Source organism: Alosa pseudoharengus, unplaced genomic scaffold (genome assembly GCF_046254945.1).
Source record: "Alosa pseudoharengus isolate Yale_2024_CS ecotype anadromous, Long Island Sound unplaced genomic scaffold, YU_APseudo_1.1 YU_APseudo_1.1_scf_13, whole genome shotgun sequence".
Taxonomy (NCBI): Eukaryota; Metazoa; Chordata; class Actinopteri; order Clupeiformes; family Clupeidae; genus Alosa; species Alosa pseudoharengus.
Window position 1 is genome coordinate 7,889,462 of NW_027468598.1, and position 26,015 is coordinate 7,915,476.

A 26,015-nucleotide genomic window follows, 5' to 3' on the forward strand; every position below is an offset into this window, starting at 1 on the left:
TCTATGTTGCCGTGATAATCATGTTGCTAATAAGATATTCATGTATCAGAACAGTTTAAGTTCCACAGTTGTGTTACTGTTTGATTACAAAGTCCAAATATGTTCAACTCATATTAGTACATCAGTAACTTGAAGCATTCATACAAAAGATTTAATTCATGAAAATGTGTTTTATTTCAGGCCTTCAACTTCAATAGTACATGGAAAGGCATGTATCTGTGCTTTTACACTGCAGGACCTATTCATTTCAAAACATGATTTTTAGAAAGGATTGAGATGTTTGTGGAAATTGTGATGGGGAACCGTAAAATTACAAAATTATCTCATACCAAGAAGCACAAAAGAGTATGAGGCAGGTAGGTATATCATTTAGAGGCTCGACCCAGGAGTGCCTTTTTGGTGTTTCTCTCTGGGTGCAGGAGAATTATGTAGCACTTTGGAGCAAAAATGGCCATGAGTAGGCCAAAGCTGGAGGCCAGGATTGCAAAGATCTCCACAGCATCTGCATACTTACCAGGTGAACTGACATAGGCAGGAACAAAAGCAATCCACACAGCACAAAAGATGAGCATGCTGAAGGTAATGAACTTGGCCTCATTGAAATTATCTGGAAGATTTCTTGCTAAGAAAGCTAACAAAAAGCTAACGATTGCCAGAAGCCCTATGTAGCCCAACAATGCAGCAAAACCTGCCAGTGAGCCCACTGCACATTCAAACACAATCTTGGAGCTCTGATAGTGAGTGTTTTTGTGAGGTGTAGGAGAAGCAGTGGACAGCCAGATCACACAGATGGCCACTTGGAGAGATGTAAGGATGATGACAGTGGCTCTTTGCTGGGCTGCCCCAAACCACTTCATGGCCCCTTTTCCTTCAGGTTTTGAGGCCTTAAAAACTGCAATGACAACCATTGTCTTGACCAGAATGCTAGAGACACAGAGTACAAAGCTGATACCAAATGCTGCATGACGGAGCTGACAGGTCCATAGCCTGGGCTGGCCAATGAACAACAGTGCACACAGGAAACAGAGTTTTAGTGAAAGCAGAATCAGGAAACTCAGTTCGGAGTTGTTAGCTCGCACTACCGGAGTATGACGGTGGTGAACAAATATAGCAAGAACCACAGCAGCAATACACGCACCAAGGAGGGACACTGTTGTCAAGGAGATGCCCAAAGCCTCTTCATAGGAGAGAAACTCAACCTCCTTGGGGACACATCGGTCTTTCTGTAGGCTTGACCAGAACTCCTTTGGACATCGGAAGCATTCAAGAGAATCTAAAAGGCAAATAATGGGAAGGTTAAAATGGAATTCAGATAACACAGATAGAGACTGAACTAGATGTACCGCAGAGCGGTACAAAATATGACCGCCGCCCATGTCCGCCATTTTTTCCACAAAAATAAGTCACGCTTGTCAAATTGAGTTCTTTTCCTACTTTGTTCCTGCTTAGCTTCAGTAATTCAGCAAAGTCAGGGTATCTGCTGGTCTGGCTGCTGGCTAAAAACTAAAAGCTAATAAGGTGAAAGGCATATATGATTCTAACTGTCTCACTGAATTGCATTATGCACACTCAATTCTCACTGGTATCTGCTAGACAATAAGTACCAAAACATGATTAGTTCATAGATTTCACATGTAAAATACATTTTATACAACCCCACCCCCATCTTGCCTGTTGAATTGTGTGCATGTGCATGTGTGTGTGTACGTGTGTGTGTGTGTGTGTGCGTGCGTGCGTACATGTGCTTGTGGGTGTGCCTGTGTGTGTGCATGTGCATGCATGCATACATATATCTACTGTGTGTGTATGTGTCATACGTATTATTACTGTGAATGTATCTGTGTGTGTGAATATCTGTTTATGCACATGTGTGCATATGAAATTGGTTAACATGACCCCTGGAGGCAAACATATGCAAAAAATTTGTCATCCTAGGCCCTACGAATCTCAAGATATTCACAGAAAACTCTGTTGGTGTACGGTCACTAAATGTACACATAAATTAATTTATTGTATGGCCCCCCATAAACGAAAGTCCACGAAACTTGGCATGCATTCAGAGTGTGTCATAATGATCCTGCACTTTCAATTTCGTGCAGTTTTGACCATGTCAGCCAGAGATATTGTGATTACAACAACTAATTTTTTGCTTTTTAATATTTAACTAGGTGGCGCTATACATGAATTGAGTGGTAATGGGATGGGTTGACATGGCCCCTTACGACCAACATACACAAAAAAGGTGGTCCTCCTAGGCCCTACGGTTCTCGAGATATTCACAGAAAACTGTGTCCGGCCACCTACAGGCCAGTTGGTGTACAGTAACATAAATTAATTTATTATATGGCCCCCCATGAACGGAATTCCACGAAGCTTGGCATGCATTCAGAGGGTGTCATAATGATCCTACACTTCCAATTTCGTGCAGTTTTGACCATGTTAGGTCACAGATACCTGCGATTACAACACCTCATTTTTACTCTTTCGTTTTTAACTAGGTGGCGCTATACATGAAATGAGTGGTTATGGAATGGGTTGACATGGCCCCTTAAGATCAACATACAAAAAAAAGGTGGTCCTCCTGTGTCCGCCCTACCCTCCTTTCGGGGGGTCCAGTCCAGTGGGGGGGGGGGGGCTACAGATCAAAACAAAAAACAATGGTTCCATGCTATCCTAAGTTTCGTGCACCCCGGTCTTTCAGTGTCCCGGGAATCCTTGATGGAAAATTGGGCATGCGAAAAAAAAAAAAAAAAAATCTGACTAAACCTATATGTCCGCCGCTTCGCTGCGCGGCGGTCATAATAATGCACTGAACAATGCTGATGCTTTTTAACCATTTCAAACATTGCATGAGTGATTGAAACCCTGCTAGTTGAGTGAAGCTTTGCATAAGTAGACAAACATTGAGTGCCACACAAACACATGGAGTACACAGATGTTTTCATAGCGGTATTGCACGTTCTTTCCCTTTGAGGCTTTTAGAAAAAAACTACAGACATTTAGGATTTCTCAGTGTGCACATCTTTAATTTACACAATTGGCAAAGGTTTTTTTTAGCACATTGGTTGTAATTTTTTGTCTGTTACCTGTAGTGTTACTGATCTCTCCATCTGCACAAGGGAGACAATCAAAGCAGCAGTCAGGTAGTCCTTTCCTTCTGGCTTTTCTAGTTCCAGGGGGACAGGACTCACTACATACTGACCTAGGAGGCTGTGGATGAAAGCACAACAGCTTGAGCTATTGTCAAGTTTCCTCAAATGTATTCAAGCTGAAATAAAAATATAATGTTTTTTAATTTTTTTTTATTTGTTAGTTTGTTTATAGAGTTATTTATGTATTGACATCAAAACTCTTATTTCATCTTTGAGCATTCATTTGTGTTCAATTTCAACATAAAAGGTTAAATTACTTTTTTTGATTCAAAGTTCCAGAAGATTTTGTCCTCATCTAGACTCAGCACTTTCCCGGTTGGTTGCGATTCATCAACAGCACCCACTGTTTTAGTTTTCATTGTACCATCTGACGACACTTGCCAGTTCAAAATGTCATAGATGGCCAAGGCATCACCATTCTCATCAAAAGACACTTGATCACCAAAACCTGTTGTGTAGTTCACTGACTGTAGGTAGTGAAATAACTGATGCAAACAGGATGGGAGAAACAAGAGCGACATTAAACAATCAGGGAATGGTGAATACCAGGCCATCCTAACACACATGCACTGCATTTCATAAGCTAAAGTTAAAGTTGATTAGACCATATTTACATGTTTACTTTACCTGCCAGGGTTGAATGTCATGATGACTAGCACAGCTATTCCCTTTAAAGGGCCCTTGCCCAGGGACACAGCTCATCAGGTTGTGGAGAGAATGTGCCAGGGCATAGACTGCTTTATAGACATTATAGGAGGGTCTGAGGTCAGACACATCGCTGAATGTTAAGTCAGCTTTGCCCAGGCCCTCCTCTCCTGTACAGATGCTTCCCTCTACTACGGCCAAGGCCTCTTCTGGGTCAAACCTACAGCTAAACATCTCCTGCCAAAACTTTTTCACCATACCGTTCTTTGGGTCATTGTCAGGGCGAATACTCAATAGAAACTCCTTCATTCCTTCAATCTCTCCACGCCGGATGGCAATGCCCAGAGTGCCTCTGAGGAATGGAAGCAAGTCTGAGATAAGAAAGACAGTAGAAGTAGCCCATGCCTCACTGGCAATCCACTGTCTTGTTACATTCTGACGAACTACTTCATCCATGAGGGGCAATAGGTATGATTTCGCAGAAAAGGCTACAATCACTTGTGAGGTGGATGTCTGAATGACCTGCATAATCTTTCTGATCTCCACAATGTTATTGTCTTTGGGCAGCACTTCTGAGAATGCCACACAACCACCAGATGCAGTGATATCCTCATGGAAAGACTTAGCAGCATGTCGGCCATAGTCATCATCACTATAGATAAGACCCACCCATGTCCATCTGAAGTGCTGTAATATCTGAATCATAGCTCTCACTTGGAAGGCGTCACTGGGAATAGTCCTGAAAAAAGAGGGGTAGCGCCTTCTATCACTTAAGCAGGAACAGGTGGCAAAGAAGCTTACCTAAAAGACAGTGAAAAGCATTTTTAAGTTCAAACCATCTTTGAAATTACATTACAAGCCTACATTACAATGTTACTTTATAAGGCTGATTAAAAAGCTGATATAAAACAAACTAAAGATTAAGACACTCATTTTCTTTAATGGTTCATAATTTACTGTGGACACTTAAAAACTGTCAATTTGATCAGTGTTCTATGAATAAAACAGTTGCTATTGAGACACTCACAAATAGACAGATAGATAGAGAAAGAGAGTGAAAGAGGTATTTCAATATGTGCCATAGATGCTGATACTGATTCTCACATCTGATGATGCATTATATAAGATAATAGCATATCTTACAATATAATTGCCATTGTATGTAAACAGCACTGTCCTTGCATGTTGACTTTATACAATTTTACTTTGAGAGGCCATGGTTAAAAATAAATAAATAGCATTGTAGTGTCATGTTTCTGTCAGAGATGGTTAACTGTCTATTTTCATTTAATCAATATTATTATAGTTAAATTTGAATCCTTGCAAACATATTTGGGAAATATTACATTATTACATTTAGCAGACACTTCTTGACCAAAGTGACTTACATATATCAGCTATATTACAAGGGATCACATTGTCCCCGGAGCAACTCAGGGTTAAGTGCCTTGCTCAAGGGCACAACGGTGGAAGCCGGGATTTGAACCGACAACTTTCAGGCTACTGCACGCTAGCCCAGCTCCTTAACCACTACACTACCACCGCCCCTAATTATAAATATCCTAAATATAAGAGGGAATAGACACAACCATTCTATGTCATTTAGTTTGCTTTCTACACTCTCACTTGTATCTGCTTTGATATTCACTGTGTAAACACATCTTAACCAATAAGTCCGAAAATCAGGAGAGATTTTTGAGAATATGATTTCTTTTCTTGCTGCTACATACCATAGGGACACGGAACAGTCCTAGTACACTGGATATGGCAATTGAGTGAGAGGACACAGGATCTCCCACAATGCCTAACACAGGAGGTAGCCCAGTGCAATTCCGCATGGCAAAATACTTTTCAGTTCCACTGACAAGAACTGTGGCAGCTCGGATTGCCACATCCAGCCTCACACAATTGTCATACATTTGATAGCCTAACTTTATATAAGGAAGCAGGTTTGGGTTTCTGTTGATCTCTTGTACAGCAAAAACCATCGCCATTGCTTGTTTGAATCCATCGAAGTTAAACCTGCCAACAACAAGATATTAACATAATTATACCAGTGCTTACTCTCTCATAACCGTACATTACGTTTTACATTTGGCTACTAAAATATTTATGTTAACAGTAATATATGAAAAGTTGTTATCAATGTAATATAATATATATGTCTTTACTACATTACATTGCTTTTGGTATTTTTGTCACAATACATATGACAGATACACACATTATAGTTTAACATTAAATATGTTCAGCTGGTTTACATGTTTTCCTACAACTTGGCCTGAAGCTTCTCAACTCACTGATGACACAGGAGCTGCTCTGGTTTTGTCCTGAAAGTCATCTCTGGATATAAAGCAAGCAAATGAACTTCAAACAGTCCCCCTATGATCACATCTCCATCCTGGTGCATCCCAGTCAGATTGAACTGCTCCCGTAGCTGGCAGAGGTCAGATGTATCAGAGCTGGAGGTAAGGGTGGGAGAGAGCAGAGTGGCTGCTGCCACTGTCCAGGCCAGCAGAAGGAGACTCAGAGAGACCTGCATGTCTGCTCTCTGTCTGCCTCCCTCTCTTTGTTCTCAATTGTTTTATACAGAGGGGTGTGCCTTTTCATTGTGTCGTCTGACATTAGATATGTCAAACTGGGTAAGTTGGCCATTCTTTTGAGACGGGACGTTCATTTAGTTGAAATTTGTGGAACTTAAAGGGAGAACAGAGCTACAGTAGGCCTATAATGTGTCCAAGACAACATTCACATTCAACCCTGACTACAATCATAGTTGTAATGTCGAACACATTACACTGGCTAAAGGTTTAAATTTGAAAATAAGGTAGCCTACATATTAGTTACCTTTTATACATTACAGGGTTAACAGAGAATGAGTCTGTGGAGATGTGCTTTTTCACAATATCCTGAAGGTGGCAATCACACACTATTTTTTTCTTTCCATCAGATCAAGTGTGAATTGGAGATTAATTCATAATGTTTTAAGACATTACAAGGTCAAAACTTTTGTTTGTTAATGTAACATTGGAGCTGTGCCCTCTGCTGCTGCTGTCAAAGGGAGAGCAGTAGCAGCGACCACGCCCCTTCCTGAGCCGACCGGGCTCACCGGAGTTTTGAACACCTGAAAATAATTCACCAATGAACTGTAGGCTATTTTAGAGACTCTCCTGGCTGGCCTCAGTGTGTGGTATTGTTTGTAACTTGTTTAAACATATTGAGTCGTGATTCTATGCAATTAGATATTTTAGTGCATGTCCCAGATTGTCTTCCCGACTGTGACTTACTTCCCACTGTAACAGCTGGCACTTGTCCACCCTCAACTTGAGCCCATGGCTGTGCAGTCGCTCAAAGACACTTGACTAAGATGACTAAGATGTGTATAAAAGTCTGGGGAATAGACAATGATGTTGTCCAAATAAACAAGCACTGCTGCATCAGCCATTGAAAAGTAGCTGGTGCATTGCAGAACCCAATAGCATCTGTTGAAACTTGTATAAGCCTAGCAGTGTTGTAAAGGCGGTCTTGGATCTGTCTCGGGGTTTGACCTCGACCTGCCAGTATCCACTGGCAATGTCTCGTGTGGTAAACCAAGTGGCCATCCCCATCTACCATCTTTTTTATGGACTATAACAATGGGCGCCACCCAGGGACTGGAACTTTGCTGAATAACTCCCTTTTCCAACATTTTTGCTAACAAAGCTCTCATTTCTCAATACATTGCCGGGGGTAGGGGACAATATTTTTCCCTAACTGAAAACAGTGCAGGAACATGGCTGGTGTATCAGTTGTACATATTGTTGTAAATGTGTGTTTGGTTGTAATTTGTGCTGTTCTACAAAACTGTACATGACCTAAATAAGACCATAATTAAGGTATAAAATAAGTGGTAAGACATACTGTGAAAAGATGTTTTACTATACCTCTGCAAATGGAGTAAGAATATTCATAACAAATTCTTTAACATAAAAGTACAAACATCATTATATACAAGGACAATTAGTGTAGACGTTATTTAAATATTTACTTATCTGTACATAACACAATGAACTATTTACACAATGTTTACACCAACATTCCAAGTAGGCTTTCTATGACAGAGCTTCAAAGCTGGACCATTACAAACCAGGCAAGTAACTGTTTAAAGTGCTACAGCCCTCTTTCAGCCTGGAATGAATCCATTTCCATAACTCCTCATAATTTAGCTTAGACGGAATGTTTCTGTCAAAGTTAGGGAATGCAGAGAAGTGTCTTCCCGGTTGGTCTTTAAAAACTTCTGTCTTCCTAAATACCTCAAGTAAAGTAAAAATGTTGCTTTTGATATCAGCTGCATGGTGGATGCCACTAGGTCGGGATAGCTGCAGCTCTCTGTCTACTGTGTCCATCTGGGTTTTTAAATACACCAGCAGATCTGCCGAACCTGTCAGCTATTTGCTCTGTAAGGTTAATGCCTTTGTTCCTCAAAAACAATTTAAGGAAGTTGTTGAGGTGCTTGAGGTGTAGATCAAGTGGTATATTTTTCCCTTTCCCACCCCTGCTATTAAAAAATCGGTTCCAGGTTACATCATGCGCAACCCAAGGGGACAGTGTTGCACTAACTTGTACTGTCAAGAGGAAAGTGCTGTAGCGTCGATGCAATCGATGACGTCGACACAAAAAATACGTTGACGCAAAATATGTGCGTCGACCGTCAAGTGTGTGTCTATGCGTGTGCCGGTAAATACTTTTAATTTTACTCCTTCAGTGTTTCCCATACGTTGACTAATCTGTGGCTGGGCGCCACAAAATCAAAACCGGCCATCACACATTGATGTTCTATGTTGTACTATTTAAATTAAAGATAAGATAAAAACCTTTCATTGAGCTGCGCTTTTTACCAGTGGTGGAATGTAACGAAGTACAAATACTTTGTTACTGTACTTCAGTACATTTTCCACGTATTTGTACTTTACTTAAGTAGAATCTATAGTGCATACTTTTGACTTTTACTTTGTTACATTTTGCAGCAATTATCTGTACTTTTACTCCGCTACATTTATACAACACCATCGTTCCTTTTTACGTTAGGCTACATTTTATGACCAGTTTTTTTTTGTCTCTGACAAACACGTTTGTTTTACCAGGGGGCTGGGTTGAGATTCTAGAGCGCTACGTGCCCCGCTTCTAAAGCTTTGAAACATAGGCTTCTAGTCTAGCCCGGGCAAAGCGTGAGCTTGTAGCCATCTGCATTTGGTAGGCTATATTCACCAGACCCATGGCTACACTGGACATGCAAATGTGTTCTGTGCCCCGAGCTATGCTTGCCTTTCTCTGTCTATTATCTGCAGCGTTAGGGCCTCCTCCCCGATGAGATTGCTATCCACAGAGCAGCGAAGTTATATGGTCATGTGTCTGTCACACATCTGATCATTTGCGGCACAAATGAATGGTAGACTATTATAGAATCGCTGGCCGAAAAAAAAACTAAATATTTTGCAGATTAGGAAATATTTCGTAATTGTGTTTAATCAAATAAAGAGGCATAGCCTAAAATTGGGGGGTAGTATGCACGCTCGTTCAATGTATATGTGCGTCTGCGCAAGTGAAACTTTATCATAAAGACACCTTTCTCAACAACTTTTCTGTTCAATCGGGACCAGCAGAATTGTAGAGATCTACCCCGTTAAACTTAAGGCTATCTTGTTTTGCTGAATGATATTAAATTAACTCAGCAGATTACCCTAGTAGATAACCAGAATTACATTCTCCAGAATTGTAGGCCTAAGTCAGAATGTAAACTGGGCCACAGACAGTGTTGTAATGTAACGGAGTACAAATACTTCGTTACTGTACTTAAGTAGAAATTTCACGTATCTGTAGCCTACTTTACTTCGCTATTTAAATGTATGCCAACTTTCACTTTTACTCCACTACATTTCCTAGATAAAATGTATACTTTTACTCCGTTATATTTCCACTAAGCATCTTCGTTACTCGTTACTAAAACATATAGCCTAATTAGAAGAAATGTGTGCGACTGCAATAAGGGAGGTTTGGCGAATCACTGCTCCTAGATTGCATTACCCACGCTCCGCACGCTGCGCGCTCTATTTCAGCGCTTGTTTGTTGCTAAAGGAGGAGGAGGCACAACTGAAACCGCCATGGAAGCACGGGCACCTACTGGAGGACCTCCCGTTATCATAGACGACCACTCCGACGATAGTGGTGAACTCGGTAAAAAGGGTAGTGGTGAAGATAACGTCATACACCCGTGGCCGTATTTGCAAGAAATGTTTCTGGGACCTTTCTGTGAAGCTACCTGCCTCAGCGGCCTGTGAAAGGCTATTTAGCACCTCATGACTTGTCTTCAGTCCAAGAGGAGTAATCAGGCCCGGTGTGGACAATCGGGAGAATTCCCGGTGGGCCGCTTCACTTTTGGGCTGGTCGAGGAAAAAAATATTGACATTTGTCACGTTAGTCTATCTTTTCTTAAAGTAGGACACGTTCCGCATTCTGTGCATGACACCAATGCAATGCCTCTGCATGGGTTGTAGCCTATGTGAGGGAGTTCTCCCCTCCCAAAAAGAGTTGGTTGGGTCCATATAGCCCGTCTTTTCCAAAAAGTTTTCTCAGATACGGATAGCCGAGCCGGTCCTACAGTAGACACAAGCGTCAGGAAGGATGGATGGTAGAAAGAGACCAGGAGAGACTGAGCAGCAGATCAACCAGTCGACCACTGAAAATGATGAGCCCGAAATTAGTGATGAGGAGGCCATGACTACAGGGACAAGTAGAGAGGATACATTAAAGTTATTTAATGTAAGTGTAACAGGACAAGGTCCACGCCCCTTGCTTAACCCTAGTAGCGAGTGGCTCTTTGCATTCGGAGGTGAGCCAATTAGCGTAGGGAAGTGGCTACTTAAATTGTAACTTTTAATTTGAAGGCTGACGTCACAGCTGCATACTGTTGGTTGTCCACCTGAGTCCTGCCTTCACCGCGGGATCCCTTGTGCTCTTTTGGCCTCCTGCTCACTGTGCATGCATCCAGTGACATTCCTAGATTTGCTGTCGGCTGCTGAACATGGGCCTCATAGGCGACCTCAGCTGATTGCAGAGCTTGCGGTAACACAAGGAGCGGCAACATCAAGGCATCTTGGTTCAAGTTCCGAACGCTGCTGTTTTGTTTTCACCTAAGTTGTGATGGTCGATTTTACATGTATTGTATGTTTGTATACATTTTAAACATTCCACACGGGAGAACTGCACAACGGACGCTCTCGTCCAGTTTTATTCTGTCTGAAAGTGGCCTTGAACGCCTTGTTTTAAACTGACTATATTTGTGAGTGCATATACTGTGCAGTGTGTGTGTATTGGAAGGATTGGCTCCTCTGATTTTCCTCTTGTCGGACAGGAGCTGCAGGCCAACTGGGGTGGCGGACTATTGAGGTGGTGGTGTCCCTTCACTTTTCTTGCTGTGGTGCATTTGAGAATTTGCTATTGACATTCACGTGTGGTGTGTCTGTAGACCCTCTCTCGGATATGCTCTCCAGCCTTGGGTAAGCTCCAGCCCTGTTCCTGGCTCCTCCTATCCCCCCTCAGCCAGTAATCCAATACACACCTTCTGGTGTATGTGTGTGTGACTGTGTATAGGTGTGTCCAGGCCTTGTAGGCCACTTGTGTCGGTGCCTTAGTGGGCAAAAGTTCTACTGTCTGGAGAGAACCCACTCCCTATATGTTTTTTTTAATATTTGTTAATAAAGACAGAGTTTATTTTTGGAAACACGCCTCTGGTTTTCTGTGTCCACGGACCTGTGTTGCCTGGTTGGGCTTCAGATCACTAATTATAGTCCAATTCATTGAAGATTCTGAGGGGCAGGGCCTCAGATGGCGTAGTCAACATTTCTATTAGAGAGCTAACCTTCCACTTGCCACATAAGAAAGAGCAATTACCCTACATGATAAACCTATGCCTTGTTTGCTCAGAAGAGGGTGTAGTAAAGGAGTAGGATACATCACCAAACAACAATATAGCCTACCCATGCAAAAAACATGTAGCCTAAACATTAGTTATTTGTGGAAGCGTGGGATAAGCTACATTTCAAAGGCTTTCTTTCTTTCTGTTTTTGTTAACTTGTGGAATATCTTTAGTTAACTTTTCAGTTGAAGTGAATTATTATATAACCTTTACACATTTGTTGAACTATGGTATTAATAAAAACTACAGGATAGTAAGAGCTGAAATGTTGCTTCATTTATCCAATTTCCACCACTATGGAAAACGTGGGCCGGTCTTGGGCCTGAAACTCCTGGGCACTGAATTCTGAAAACTTTGAAAACCAGCTTCTTTTGAAGATGAACAGACACCTTTTCAGTTTCAACTAATGACTGGCATATTAGTAGCTGCTGGACATAGGTGGCCTGTGTGTGTATGTGTGTGTGTGAGAGAGAGAGTGAGATAGTGACCTGGGGAGTAAATAAGCCCTAGAAATGCTCATACCACATGACCAAACTGTTCTCCCTACAAGCAGGTCATTTTTTTTTTTAAATAAATAAGTTATTTATTTTTTATTTACCTGACCATACAAAAGTGACATTTCTGTTTCTGTTTTTTTCTTTGATGTCAGATCTAAAAATATGCTGTTTGTTCTTTGAACTTAAGAGAATTGTGCCTGAAAAGTCCTAGAAAAGAATGTGATTTTGATTTGATGAGTGAGATTAAGAAGATATGGGAACCCTGAATATGCTTTATGCTTTACTATAAGAAAGCCAAAATAAAGTTCACAATAAAAGTTCAAAATAAAACCGCTTGCTTTTTACTTTTACTTCAAATACTTAAGTACATTAAATATCAGAAAATTACTTTTAATACTTAAGTACAGTATATATCAGATACTTTAAGACTTTTACTTAAGTAATATTCTAAAAGGTAACTTTCACTTCTACCAAAGTCTTTTTCTAGTACGATACTTGTACTTTTACTCAAGTATTGCTTTCTAGTACTTTATACAACACTGGCCACAGATGGTAAGCACAATTATATTAGCTTAAAACGATCTAGCCTAGTATAACCTAATTCAAATGTCACAGCCCATAATAATTTTTTTTATTAGAATATAGATAATAAATCATTATGCAAATACTTTTACTTTTAATACTTAGTACATTTAAAAGCAGGTACTTTTTACTTTTACTTAAGTATGGTTGTCATTGTGGTACTTTTACTTTTACTAAAATAAATATTTCTTTGCTTATTTGTACTTTTACTTAAGTACTGAGTTTCAGTACTTCCTCCACCACTGCTTTTTACACACGCAGCCTTTCCTTGCCCGCTCTCTCTCGTAACGAGCCTGCTGCCCCTCCTCTGCATGTGCATTTAACAAAATATTCACCATTGTTGAAGGATTTTTGTTGCCACGTAGAAGCATTGCATAGAACACGGCGGGCTAATTGCTATTAAATCCGCTTAGCATCGTGACCATGCTGTGCTAATTTGTTCAAAACTGCTTAAAGTTAATTCTGCTAAGGTCTTATCACAACATAGTACATTGAAGAGACTAAACTAATGTGGCAAGTGGTAGGTTAGTTCTCTATTTACGAATTGTCGACTACGCCAGTGTTTTTCAACCTTTTTTGTGCCACGGCACACTTTTGACACTTAAAATGTCCCATGGCACACTAACATCCTGTGTGAAGAAAAAATAAACATACCATAGCCTAAAATTTCAATAATACACAGATATGGCCTTATTATGGCCATACAATTGTACAATGCCTGCATACCACAAATAGTGCAATCATACAATCAATGAGAGCATGTGGTTATACATTCTTTGTTGCTTTTCTGGACCAGTGAGTGATATTTGGGTACTTTTCTGTGGCACACCTGATGATCTCTCTCACGCACACTAGTGTGCCCCGGCACAGTGGTTGAAAAACGCTGGACTACACCATCTGAGGCCCTGCCCCTCAGAATCTTCAATGAATGGACTATAATCTGTTACCTGAAGCCCAACCAGGCAACACAGGTTCACAGGAAAACCAGAGGCGTGGTTCCAAAAATAAACTGTCTTTGCAAGGAGTGACACTTTGTTTCTGGGGGGGGGGGCACAGTATTGGCACAGTGCCACGCCCCCTCCCCCCTGATTGAAGTACATGAAAGTCCTACGTCTGCTTGAACTACTCGTGGCAAATTATCAGACGAAGCACCGGGCCTAATTTCACTCCACGACTCCGCGGACCAGCAGTCTCCACGTTGCGGACCCACATCAAAACAAAACTATTTCCTGATTGGTTGAGAAATCCTATTTTCTGATTGGCTGATAGGTTAGTAACTGAACAGCAGCTCTCTGAGCTGAACACGTTTGTAAAATATAGCCCTTAGAAATTTCTGTGCGGGCAAGTTAATAATTTCTCGGAGTGAGAAATGCCATGTGTGGCGTGTGAGTCATTGAAATGCGTGTGTCTCATAGCCTAGAAATCTAGACGCGCCCCTAGCGTTAGGGCTAGTCTAGCAACTCTCCGTTGGCTTGTGAGCTCCAGATATCGAAACTTAATCAGGCCAATGAAATCGTGTATAGAGTCGTTAGGTGGGCTTAACATAATGATATTGGTGGCAGAGTTGCAACGGTTTGGCTTGAATTCCCTGCTACTTGAAAACAAATAAGATGGATGTTGCTGTTGGCGAACAGTGTGACACGAGTTAAGCTTTTATTAAGTTGGCAAACGTTTGAACTAGCCAACTAGCTCTGCTGGTGGGAAACGCATGGGACTCATAGCGCTGCCGCTGTCCTATCGCGTGCAGAGGGAATTTGAAAGACAACTGATTATCCCGCCCCTTGGACTGAGCACTGCGAACGGTGAGTGCCCAGACCCTACATTTTAATGTGGGTCTGGCTCGTCAGGCTATGTGTCTCACGCTCAATGCCTGAGACTTGAGAGGTCTGCTCCAGACAGTCAGTAAACTCCTTTGCCACCAAAGCACTGACACAAGTGGCCTAAAAGGCCTGGACACACATGTATACACACTGTTACATCCCGGTCTAGGGCTTGTGGGATATAACAAAAACGGGCAGACACAAAACTTAATAAAATGGTGTATTTATTAATAAAAAAAAAACAGTATGGAAAAATGTCTAAACTAAGAAAAACACGGCCTACAAAGTAGGCCTCGGCGGCCAGGCGCTCACTCCTGGTCTCTCACCCCAGGGAGTGAGAGAGATGACGGCAAGTTGCTCGGGCAAGGCCCGAGGCTGGCCCTAGTGGCAGCGATGTGCGGCAGCGACGGTGGCAACGAACAATCCCCACAGCTAGCAAGAGAGTGAGCTCAATGACGTCAGCCCCCTTTTAAAGGGCTGGGCTACCCTGACGTCATAGGGTTTCACACCACCCCTCAGCTGCAGCCAATCTGCCTGGAAGCACACAACAGAAGTAACAAACACAAGACCCACAGGGTCGTAACACCCCCACCACCAAAAATCAACATCTAATGTTGATCACATTCAACTGGTTAGGGAGTGAGACAGAGTCCACCTGCACAGGTACTAGATCTCCCATGATGTGTAAAGGAGAGATGTTAGGCCTAACCCACATCCATATGGTGACAGTGGTCATCAGCACAGGAGGGAGTATCTGAGGAGAGAGCTGGAAAAGACACACTTTTGGCAAAAGACAGGCACAGGACAATCAGCAGTCTTCTGTCTCATAGGGATTTTCCTTTTCTTGCGAGATCTCAGAGACTTATTGGCTACACCTCCCAAACTGCAGCGTGGCAACTAGCCAAAGTGGTGTCAGTTACCTGCGCAAGCCTGATCTGATTTCCGTCTATAGACAGCGACGAATGAACTTCAGCACCACCGGACATAGACAGCGACCGAGGTGCGAAGTTGGCGCGAGGTGACGCAGACTGATAATTAGCAGACTTTAAAATGTCAGGCAAACCTACAGGGTGGATGTTCTTTTCTGACTGGGATGCTGGCAGGACTTGCGAAAGCCTAGAGTCGAAGTCAGAATTTTCTGTTATCGGAGTCAAACTGTGAAACCTTATTTTCGAACTAGGGATAACTTTTCCCCCAGCTAAATCGTTACCCAAGATACAGGTTACCCCTTCCATAGGTAGCTTCGGAAGAACGGCGACTTTCACGAACCCAGAGACCAAATCACTTTCAAGGTGCACAGTGTGTAATGGGACTTTTAAAACTCCGAGCTCAATTCCCTGAACTAGCACATCAGCGCTACAATACGTCTCCTCAGAGAACGGCAAAACAGAAGCAACAATAAACGACTGGGCTGCACCGGTATCGCATAGAATTTTGGTCGGGACACCATCCCTCTCAAGCCCTGAGAGAGACACCATCCCCTCCAAAACAAACGGATCATAAACTTTGTCAATTCCCCTGTGTGAATGATCTAAACTTAGAGTGCGCACCAAGCCAGCACTCTTCGAATTGTGTCGCTTCGGAGACGAGTTCTTCCTTTCCAGAACCGGACATACTGCAATGAGGTGGCCAACCTCATGACAATAATAACACTCACGAGATTCCCCTTCCAAAGATGCCTTACTAAATTCTGAATTTCTCCAGCTCTGCCTTGGACTGGAAGGCTGAGCTGAAGAACGACGAGGAGGAGAAGAGAACTGAAACGAACTTTTGTGCGTTAGCACAAATTCATCTGCACAGACAGCAGCCTGCGATAGCGTTGTTACCTTCTGATCGTTCAAATACATTGCTACTGTGTCTGGAATGCAACCTTTAAATTCTTCCAGCAAAATCAATTGACAAAGATGTTCTTTCGTGTGTGCACGTTGTGAAGTGCACCACCTGTCAAAAGCACTCTCTTTCTCTCTAGCAAATTCCACAAACGTGAGCCTGTCGGACTTGCGAAGGCCACGAAATCTCTGACGATAGGCTTCAGGGACTAACTCATACGCATTTAAAATTGCAGCTTTCACAGTATCATAATTCGAACTTTGTTGCACGGTAAGGGCAGAATATACAGACTGTGCCTTGCCAGTCAAGACCGTTTGTAATAACAACGTCCAAACTTCAGCCGGCCATTTCAATGTAATAGCAACCCTTTCAAAATGCGTGAAATATTTCTCCACATCATGTTCATTAAAAGGCGGAATCATTCGAGTGTTGCGACTCACATCGAAAGGTTGAGCTGGGGGCAATGGCAAAGGAAGACCAGGAGCAAATGGAAGGACATTATCGGGATGTCTTAAAGGAGCTGGCGCAGGAGCATGTACATCAGACGCATCTGAAGTATTCAGGGGAGCCGAGAGTAAAGGCGCGGTGTCAATCTCGCCCATCGGAGCAGCAGAACCCGATCCCACATGAGCCGACAATAGGCCTAGGCCTAAAGCAGAAGGACGAACAGGAGAATGAACAGGGGAGTGAACAGGAGTGACTTAAATCTCGAGAGGGAACTGAAGGAACTGGCTGAGCGATGGTAAGTCTCTTATCCTCCAATTCCATCTCAAGTTTTTTTAGAAGAAAGTTACGCTCATCGCGTTCACGTTGGTGTTCGCGCTGACGCTCATTCTCAGCCGCTTCGTGCTCTAACCTTTTTAAATCAAGCTCGTGCTGAATCTCTGATTTCTTAATTTCAAGTTCTTTATCCAATTCCTTCTCTTTAACCACTCGATTTTCCCTTTCAGCACGTATGCGTGCCGCTTCTAACTGTAATTTGCGCTCTTCAAAGGAGTACTCTCTAATTTTCAGTTCCCGATCAGAAGCATTGCTCGCAGATGACAGGAGAAACTATACCTTCTCTAGCAGGCAGAATATTTTTAACGACTAAACCTAAACCCACAGCTTTAAGGAGCAATTCCTTACGCTTCTTGTCTACCGAAGTAAGTGTGATTGAAAAATGCTCTGCAATTTTTTCTAATTGGTCCTTAGTGCAAGCCGACAAAAGATCCTCGGAAGGACTTTTAATAAATTCTTCCACCACAGACATTGTCACTAACACCGAATAAAACAATTGAAAAAAACTAAATTTTAACTGCCACGAATTAAACTAAAGTAGACTAGTCTGAGGTAGTCAAAATTTACCAAAATCACGACCAGCAATTTCAGTCGTCCACAATCAAAAACGGAGTATCTAACTTCTAGGCCTACCCCCTCCAACCCAAAAATGAATGCTCGGACCAACAGCTCGGAAAAAGTTTCAGAAGCCACGAAAAAAGAATTCAAAACATTTGCCACTTACTGCCACGAACAAAAAACAAAGGCACTTGGCTACGAAGCTGCCACCAGACGCACACAAGCGAAAAAACGAACTTCAAAAAATGACAAAAACAAAAATCTAATGTTAGTCTGCCCATCTCTAATGTGCTCAATTATTTAACGAAGCAACGCTATAACCAATAACCCATACTGGGCGAATCTCTGGACCCTAATACCCATAAACTAAAAATAAACCTAACATATCTTCAAAGCGTACCAATTGGAGGTTCGCAATGAACCTCCCCCGGGGTTGCTTCACAAAACCACCACCAAATCAACAAAATAATCAAAACACTAACTCACCAGAGCCTCTTGGTCGCAAGCGCGCTTCCTAAAAAAAAAGACTGTTACAAAATACAAAACAATACGACGGCACAACTAAAGCGATACAAATGCGATACAAATTGGCTGCTCCCCAATATACTGAAGGGGGAAAATTTAGGCTCAATTTGCTAAACTGGGAACAAAAAGAACCGGATGAGCCCCCATTTGTTACATCCCGGTCTAGGGCTTGTGGGATATAACAAAAACTGGCAGACACAAAACTTAATAAAATGGTGTATTTATTAATACAAAAAAAACAGTATGGAAAAATGTCTAAACTAAGAAAAACACGGCCTACAAAGTAGGCCTCGGCGGCCAGGCGCTCACTCCTGGTCTCTCACCCCAGGGAGTGAGAGAGATGACGGCAAGTTGCTCGGGCAAGGCCCAAGGCTGGCCCTAGTGGCAGCGATGTGCGGCAGCGACGGTGGCAACGAACGATCCCCACAGCTAGCAAGAGAGTGAGCTCAATTACGTCAGCCCTCTTTTAAAGGGCCGGGCTACCCTGACGTCATAGGGTTTCACACCACCCTGCAGCCAATCTGCCTGGAAGGACACAACAGAAGTAACAAACACACATAATACCCAAGACCCACAGGGTCGTAACAACACACACACAGTCATACACATCCACGCGCACACAGACCAGCATGTGCTCATCAGTAGCCTGGCGAGCCAGAGCCACATTAAAATTTAGGGTCTGGGCACTCACCGTTCGCAGTGCTCAGTCCGCGGGGCGGGATAATCAGTTGTCTTTCAAATTTCCTCTGCACGCAATAGGATATTTGTTTTCAAGTAGCAGGGAATTCAAGCCAAACCGTTGCAACTCTGCCATCAATCATTATGTTAAGCCCACCAAACGACTATACACGATTTCAATGACCTGATTAAGTTTCGATTTCTGGAGCTCACAAGCCAACGGAGAGTTGCTAGACTAGCCCTGGCAGCAAATGTAATTTGCTGCCGCTAGGGGCGCGTCTAGATTTCTAGGCTAGCTCATCAGATTAATGGCTGAAGAAAATGGGGAAAGCCAGGGACAGGACTGAAGCTTACCCGGGGCTGGGGAGTATATCAGAAGAGAGGGTCTAAGACACACCACACGTGAACATGTCAAACCAAATGCTCAGATGCACCACAGCAGGAAAAGTGAAGGGACGCCACCACCTTCAGATAGCCCGCCACCCCAGTTGGCCTGCAGCTCCTGTCTCGCAAGAGAGAAAGATCACTGAATGAGCCACTAATCATAACACAAAATACACAATTGGAAGAACAAATTCTCATACAGCAATGCCTAATGTCTTCTCACACCACACGTTTTTAAAAAATGGCCGCGTCCTAGTGGCGAAAGTCGTTATTGACATGTCATTTTCCAGTGAAACTACTTGAATTTCGGGTTTAATGAAAATCCATGTATCTTCAAAAATGAAAAAGCAACCAAAAAATGGTCACAGTTCTCACTGCTTCATTTCCACTTTAAGGTCAATATGAAGAAAACCCACTTTTTCACATTTTCTTGGCCATGTGCTGTCATCAGCAGAGATTGCAGAAGCTCCTTACAAGATGCAGGCTGTCCAAGAATTCCCAGTCCCCAAGACTATAAGAGAACTTCAGAGGCTCCTTGGCATTGCTGGCTGGTACCACTATTTATTGGAAAAAGGTGAAGTTTTGCTGGACAGTGTCAAGCATCCTTTGATGCCTTAAGAGAACATCTGGTCTCCACACCTATCCTTGGGCATCCCAATCTCAGTCGACCCATTACTGTGATACTAGTGTTGTTGATTTAGGAGCTAGATTGGCACAGCAAACAAGACCCAGAAAAGAAGAAATTCTGACCTTTGCTAGCCGCACTTTCAGGACTCAGCCTCAGATGTCGGTACCACATTTGAAGAGGGCACATGGAGATCTAATGGTACTACCACGTGCAGCCGCCATGATGCCCAGCAGGGACATAATTGTCAGGGCTGACACCCACTGTGCTGTCAGAACCCATTGTGTCAGTCTCCATAGTGCCCTGCGTGCGAGTCGGAGACACATGCACACCCCAATGTCATGTTCAGAGTGAGCCCCAAGTACATGGCTGTTTGAGACGGCATTAGCATACTTTTCTCCCAATTTATCGTGAAACCCAGTTGCTATTAATGAAGGTCAGACGCTGTGCTTGTCGCATTGCCTCCGCTGGGGAGCTGGTCATGAGAAGCCAGTCGTCCAGGTAGTACAAAACTCTCAGGCCTTCCCTGCATAGTGGCTTAGTGCTGCATCTACGCATTTGGGAAATGTATTAGGCAATAAAGAGAGTCCAAAAGGCAATCTGGAGTACTGATAGGCAGATCCACAAAATGCAAAATGCAAGTACCTCTGGTGGCTCTGCCCATCATTGGCAAAACTCATTCTTGAAAACATTTACATTTTGAAAACACATAAAATGTGCAAGTAGACAGTGGGCACATAGGATCCATGTTACGGTGAATACTATGCTGATCTTATACAGAAAATAATTACTGTACATGCTGTATGTTTTGATATTCAAAAACATGCATTTCTATTTTTATTTATTTATTTTCATAAATATATGTTTTGTCATATCACATTCACATACAGTCAATTTTATTAAAAAGTCTACCAGAACATTGATTGCAATTAAACAATAGTACCTTATTTTTTTAATACAAATCATTTAGAGTCCAATGTATGTACATGTTAAAACTCATTAAATATCAGTCACATGAACCAATAATAAAGCAGACTTAATTAAAAGGTGTTTTATTGCATTGAACATCAATACATTGGCAAGGAAGACTTGCACTCTGAGAGACCAGTAATCTAACAAGGTTGGTTATAAGACCACTGTATTTTAGTTTTTTTCTTATTTTTTCAAGTTTTTTCGAGGCATTCATGCTTTTTGATTGAACATCAATGACACTTGACACTATATTTTCTAATGTTTAGCTGGAATCAGATGATTGTGTAAATTGTGCGGAGGGACCATAGAGTTGTGTATTGAATGAAAAAAATAGCTCATGCCTGGAATGTTAAAAGAGTATCAGGCTACATCCTGCAAGCATATCATTTAGAGGCTCGGCCCATGAGTGCCTTTTTGGTGTTTCTCTCTGGGTGCAGGAGAATAATGTAGCACTTTGGAGCAAAAATGGCCATGAGTAGGCCAAAGCTGGAGGCCAGGATTGCAAAGATCTCCACAGCATCTGCATACTTACCAGGTGAACTGACATAGGCAGGAACAAAAGCAATCCACACAGCACAAAAGATGAGCATGCTGAACGTAATGAACTTGGCCTCATTGAAATGATCTGGGAGATTTCTCGCTAAGAAAGCTAACAAAAAGCTAATGGCTGCTAGAAGGCCTATGTAGCCCAACAATGCAGCAAACCCTACCACTGAGCCCACTGCACATTCAAATACAATCTTGGAGCTCTGGTAGTGAGTGTTTTTGTGAGGGGTAGGAGAGGCAGTGGAGAGCCAGATCACACAGATGGCCACTTGGAGAGAGGTTAGGATGAGGACAGTGCATCTTTGCTGGGCTGCCCCAAACCACTTCAGGGCCCCCTGACCTTCAGGTCTTGAGGCCTTAAAAACTGCAATTACAACCATTGTCTTGACCAGAATGCTAGAGACACAGAGTACAAAGCTGATACCAAATGCTGCATGGCGGAGCTGACAGGTCCATAGCCTGGGCTGGCCAATGAACAACAGTGCACACAGGAAACAGAGTTTTAGTGAAAGCAGAATCAGGAAGCTCAGTTCGGAGTTGTTGGCTCGTACTACCGGAGTATGACGGTGGTGAACAAATATAGCAAGAACCACAGCAGCAATACACGCACCAAGGAGGGACACTGTTGTCAAGGAGATGCCCAAAGCCTCTTCATAGGAGAGAAACTCAACCTCCTTGGGGACACATCGGTCTTTCTGCCGGCTTGACCAGAACTCCTTTGGACATCTGAAGCATTCAAGAGAATCTGAAAGCCAAAAAGAGGGGAATTAAGTGAAATGGAAAATAGAGAGTGATACTGGTACAAAGAGAATGATTTACTGATACTGGTGCTTTTTTAACTGTTTCAAGCATTGCAATGAGGGATTGAACTGCTACTTGAGTGAAGCATTGCGTCCGTATAAATATGTATGCATTCAAAACACACGTGGGCTGGGTAAGATAATACATGGTTTACACACAATTCCGAGTGCTTTTCTCTTTAGGCTTCTAGCAAAACAGAAGCAAGCATGTTTTTTGTATTAAACAAAGGACTTTTTTGCACAGTGTTTTCCTATCATTTTACCTGTAGTGTTACTGATCTCTCCATCTGCACAAGGGAGACAATCAAAGCAGCAGTCAGGTAGTCCTTTCCTTCTGGCTTTTCTAGTTCCAGGGGGGCAGGACTCACTACATACTGACCTAGGAGGCTGAGGTTGAATGCAACATATAACACTTTGTAGTTTCTTGAAACTACAATAAACAAAAATATTATGTATGATACAAACTGGTTGACTTCCTATTTATATGTAACATAAATTACGGTGTAAACCAGAAACTAGTTACTGGAGTGTTTTGGTGGGTCATTTTTCTCTTACCATCATATCTCACATTTTTATTGATTGGTTGATACAGTACATTATTAACATTATTCACATTCTGTTGCTATTTCTAGGTCATTTTTGAATTTATCAAAATAAATCCACAAATACAAATCCATAAATACACATAGCTCATACTTTGTTTGATTCAAAGTTCCAGAAGATTTTGTCCTCATGAAGACTGAGCATTTTCCTGGTTGGTTGTGATTCATCAACAACACCTACTATTCTGGCCTTGATCGTTCCATCTGGCATCCCATGCCAGTTCAAGATGTCATAAATTGCCAAGACATCGCCATTCTTGTCGAAAGACACATGATCCCCAAAACCTGTTGTAAAGTTCACTGATTGTAGGTAGTGAACCAACTAATAGATACAGGATGGGAGTGACAAGTGGGAAATTAAATACTTGGTGACTGGTGTATATCAGGCACTGCTCATTTTCTGTACAGTGCTCTGGATTTCATAAGTAACTTTAAAACATATTTACATGTTTATCTTTACTACTTTGAAAATTGTGCCCTGTTCATAAACATGTCATTTTTCAGTACCTGCCAGGGTTGCATGTCATGTAGACTGGCACAGCTGTTCCCTTTAAAGGGCCCTTGCCCAGGGACACAGCTCATCAGGTTGTGGAGAGAATGTGCCAGGGCATAGACTGCTTTATAGACATTATAGGAGGGTCTGAGGTCAGACACATCGCTGTACGCCAAATCAGCTTTGCTCAGGTCCTCCTCTCCTGTACACACTCTTCCCTCAGATACGGCCAAGGCCTCTTCTGGCTCAAACCTGCAACTGAACATCTCCTGCCAGAATCTTCTCACCATACTGTCAGTGTTGTTGTCGGGGCGGACACTCAATAGGAACTCTTTCAGTCCTTCAATCTCACCACGCCGGATGGCAATGCCCAGAGTGCCTCTGAGTAAGGGAAGCAGGCGAGGTACAATAAAGGAATTAGAAGTGGACCATGCCTCACTGGCAATCCACTGACGTGTTATATTATGATGAACTGCTTCATCCATGAAGGGCATTAGGTATGCCTCTGCTGAAAAGACCACAATCACTTGTGAGGTGGATAGCTGAATGACCTGCATAATCCTTCTGATCTCCACAATATCATTGTCTTTGGGCAGTATTTCTGAGAATGCTACACAGCCACCAAATGCAGTGACATCTTCATGGAAAGACTGAGCAGCATGTCGGCCATAGTCATCATCACTATAGATAAGACCCACCCATGTCCATCTGAAGTGCTTCAATATCTGAATCATAGCTCTCACTTGGAAGGCGTCACTGGGAATCGTCCTGAAAAAAGAGGGGTAGTGCCTTCTATCACTTAAGCAGGAACAGGTGGCAAAGAAGCTTACCTAAAAGACATGGAAAAACTTATTTATTATTTATGTTATATACATTACTTTATGGTAAAACAGTATAGGCTAATTAAAGACTATGTCACCCGTTCTCTTTAACGATTCAGTGTATACTGTGGACATTTACAAACAGTGTCTTTTTATCAGTGTCTATTCTGAAGCAGACAGACACACACTCTATATACACACAAAGAAATTAATTTCATTATCCCTAACCCTAGGATCAATAAATCAAACAGTTTGGCCAGAGTTAAATTTGAATACTTGCTAACATATTTTGGAGATATGAGGAAAGAGAAATTTGATCTGACTAATTTTACTACACTTTATGCTATATTTGCTTTGATGTTGACCTTATAGCCACAACTCCATGCATTTCTTGCTGCTACATACCATTGGAACACGGAACAGTCCCAGTACACTGGAAATGGCAATTGAGTGAGAGGAGAAAGGATCCCCCACAATGCCTAACACAGGAGGTGACCCAGTGCAATTCCGCATTAAAAAAGACTTTTCAGTTCCACTGACAAAAGCTGTGGCAGCTCGGAACGCCACGTCCAGCCTCACACAATTGTCATACATTTGATAGCCTAACTTTATATAAGGGAGCAGGTTTGGGTTTCTGTTGATCTCTTGCACAGCAAAAGCCATTGTCATTGCTTGTTTGAATCCATGGAGATTAAACCTGACAACACCAATAAATATTAATAAAATTATACCAGTACTTATTGTCATCATTGCCATACATTTGGTATTAGTTATGCTCCTAAGTTGTTGCTTGTTAATAATATATGAAAGGGTCTTGTAAGATAAAAACTCTTTACATTAACTACATTACATTGCTTTTGGTGGGTTTGTTTAACAGTAAACATGACAGATACACACATATGCATATACATATAATTTGAGTTAAAGATATCAGCAGCTAGTTTACATTTTTTTCTCCCTAATACTTGGCCTGCAGCTTCTCAACTTACTTGTGACACCAGAGCGGCTTTGGTTTTGTTTTGAAAGACATCTCTGATAACAGAGCAAGCAAATTAACTTCAAACAGTCCCCCTATGATCACATCTCCATCCTGGTGCATCCCAGTCAGATTGAACTGCTCCCGTAGCTGGCAGAGGTCAGATGTATCAGAGCTGGAGGTAAGGGTGGGAGAGAGCAGAGTGGCTGCTGACACTGTCCAGGCCAGCAGAAGGAGACCCAGAGAGACCTGCATGTCTGCTCTCTGTCTGCCTCCCTCTCTTGGTTCTCAATTGTTTTATAGAGAGGGGTGTGCCTTTTCATTGTGTCGTCTGACATTAGATATGTCAAACTGGGTAAGTTGGCCATTCTTTTGAGACGGGACGTTCATTTAGTTGAAATTTATGGAACTTAGAAAGGGAGAAAAAAGCTAGAGTAGGCCTGCCGTAGGCCAGTGTGCATTTTAAAGATTGCATTAGTGTTTACCAATAGCTCAGGATTAGGATAGTTTGGTTATAGTGTGCCACAGACATCACAAAGTTCAAAATGTTTTATTTCTTTTTAAGTGAGCATGGTGAATGTGTAGGGTGGTTTTTATGGTTTAATAAGAATGAAAAAACACACTCAAGTGTATAATCTTTCCTGAACATTTTTGAGAGCATGTTGAAAGACAAGAGTTTTTTGACATTAAGCCATCATCAACGTCTTCAAATTAATTATTGTCCTGTAAATGTTCATGTATGTTATAACATGTAAGACAAAATAATGGGTGGGGT

At 42.2% G+C, this 26,015-nt stretch overlaps 2 protein-coding genes across 2 annotated transcripts; both read right to left on the reverse strand.

The window, feature by feature from the left end:
• Positions 1-365: 365 nt before the first annotated feature.
• Positions 366-6,261, reverse strand: LOC143121090 (extracellular calcium-sensing receptor-like). Its single transcript, XM_076281480.1, has 6 exons — positions 6,098-6,261; positions 5,528-5,819; positions 3,780-4,598; positions 3,410-3,637; positions 3,087-3,210; positions 366-1,273 (listed from the first exon to the last, which is right to left on the reverse strand). Exons 1-6 carry the CDS (start codon positions 6,205-6,207, stop codon positions 366-368), a joined length of 2,481 nt encoding a protein of 826 aa, XP_076137595.1. The 5' UTR covers positions 6,208-6,261.
• Positions 6,262-21,385: 15,124 nt separating this feature from the next.
• Positions 21,386-25,465, reverse strand: LOC143121091 (extracellular calcium-sensing receptor-like). Its single transcript, XM_076281482.1, has 6 exons — positions 25,254-25,465; positions 24,670-24,961; positions 23,458-24,273; positions 23,045-23,272; positions 22,612-22,735; positions 21,386-22,293 (listed from the first exon to the last, which is right to left on the reverse strand). The coding sequence occupies exons 1-6, from the start codon at positions 25,361-25,363 to the stop codon at positions 21,386-21,388; spliced, it is 2,478 nt and encodes an 825-aa protein (XP_076137597.1). The 5' UTR covers positions 25,364-25,465.
• Positions 25,466-26,015: the final 550 nt, after the last annotated feature.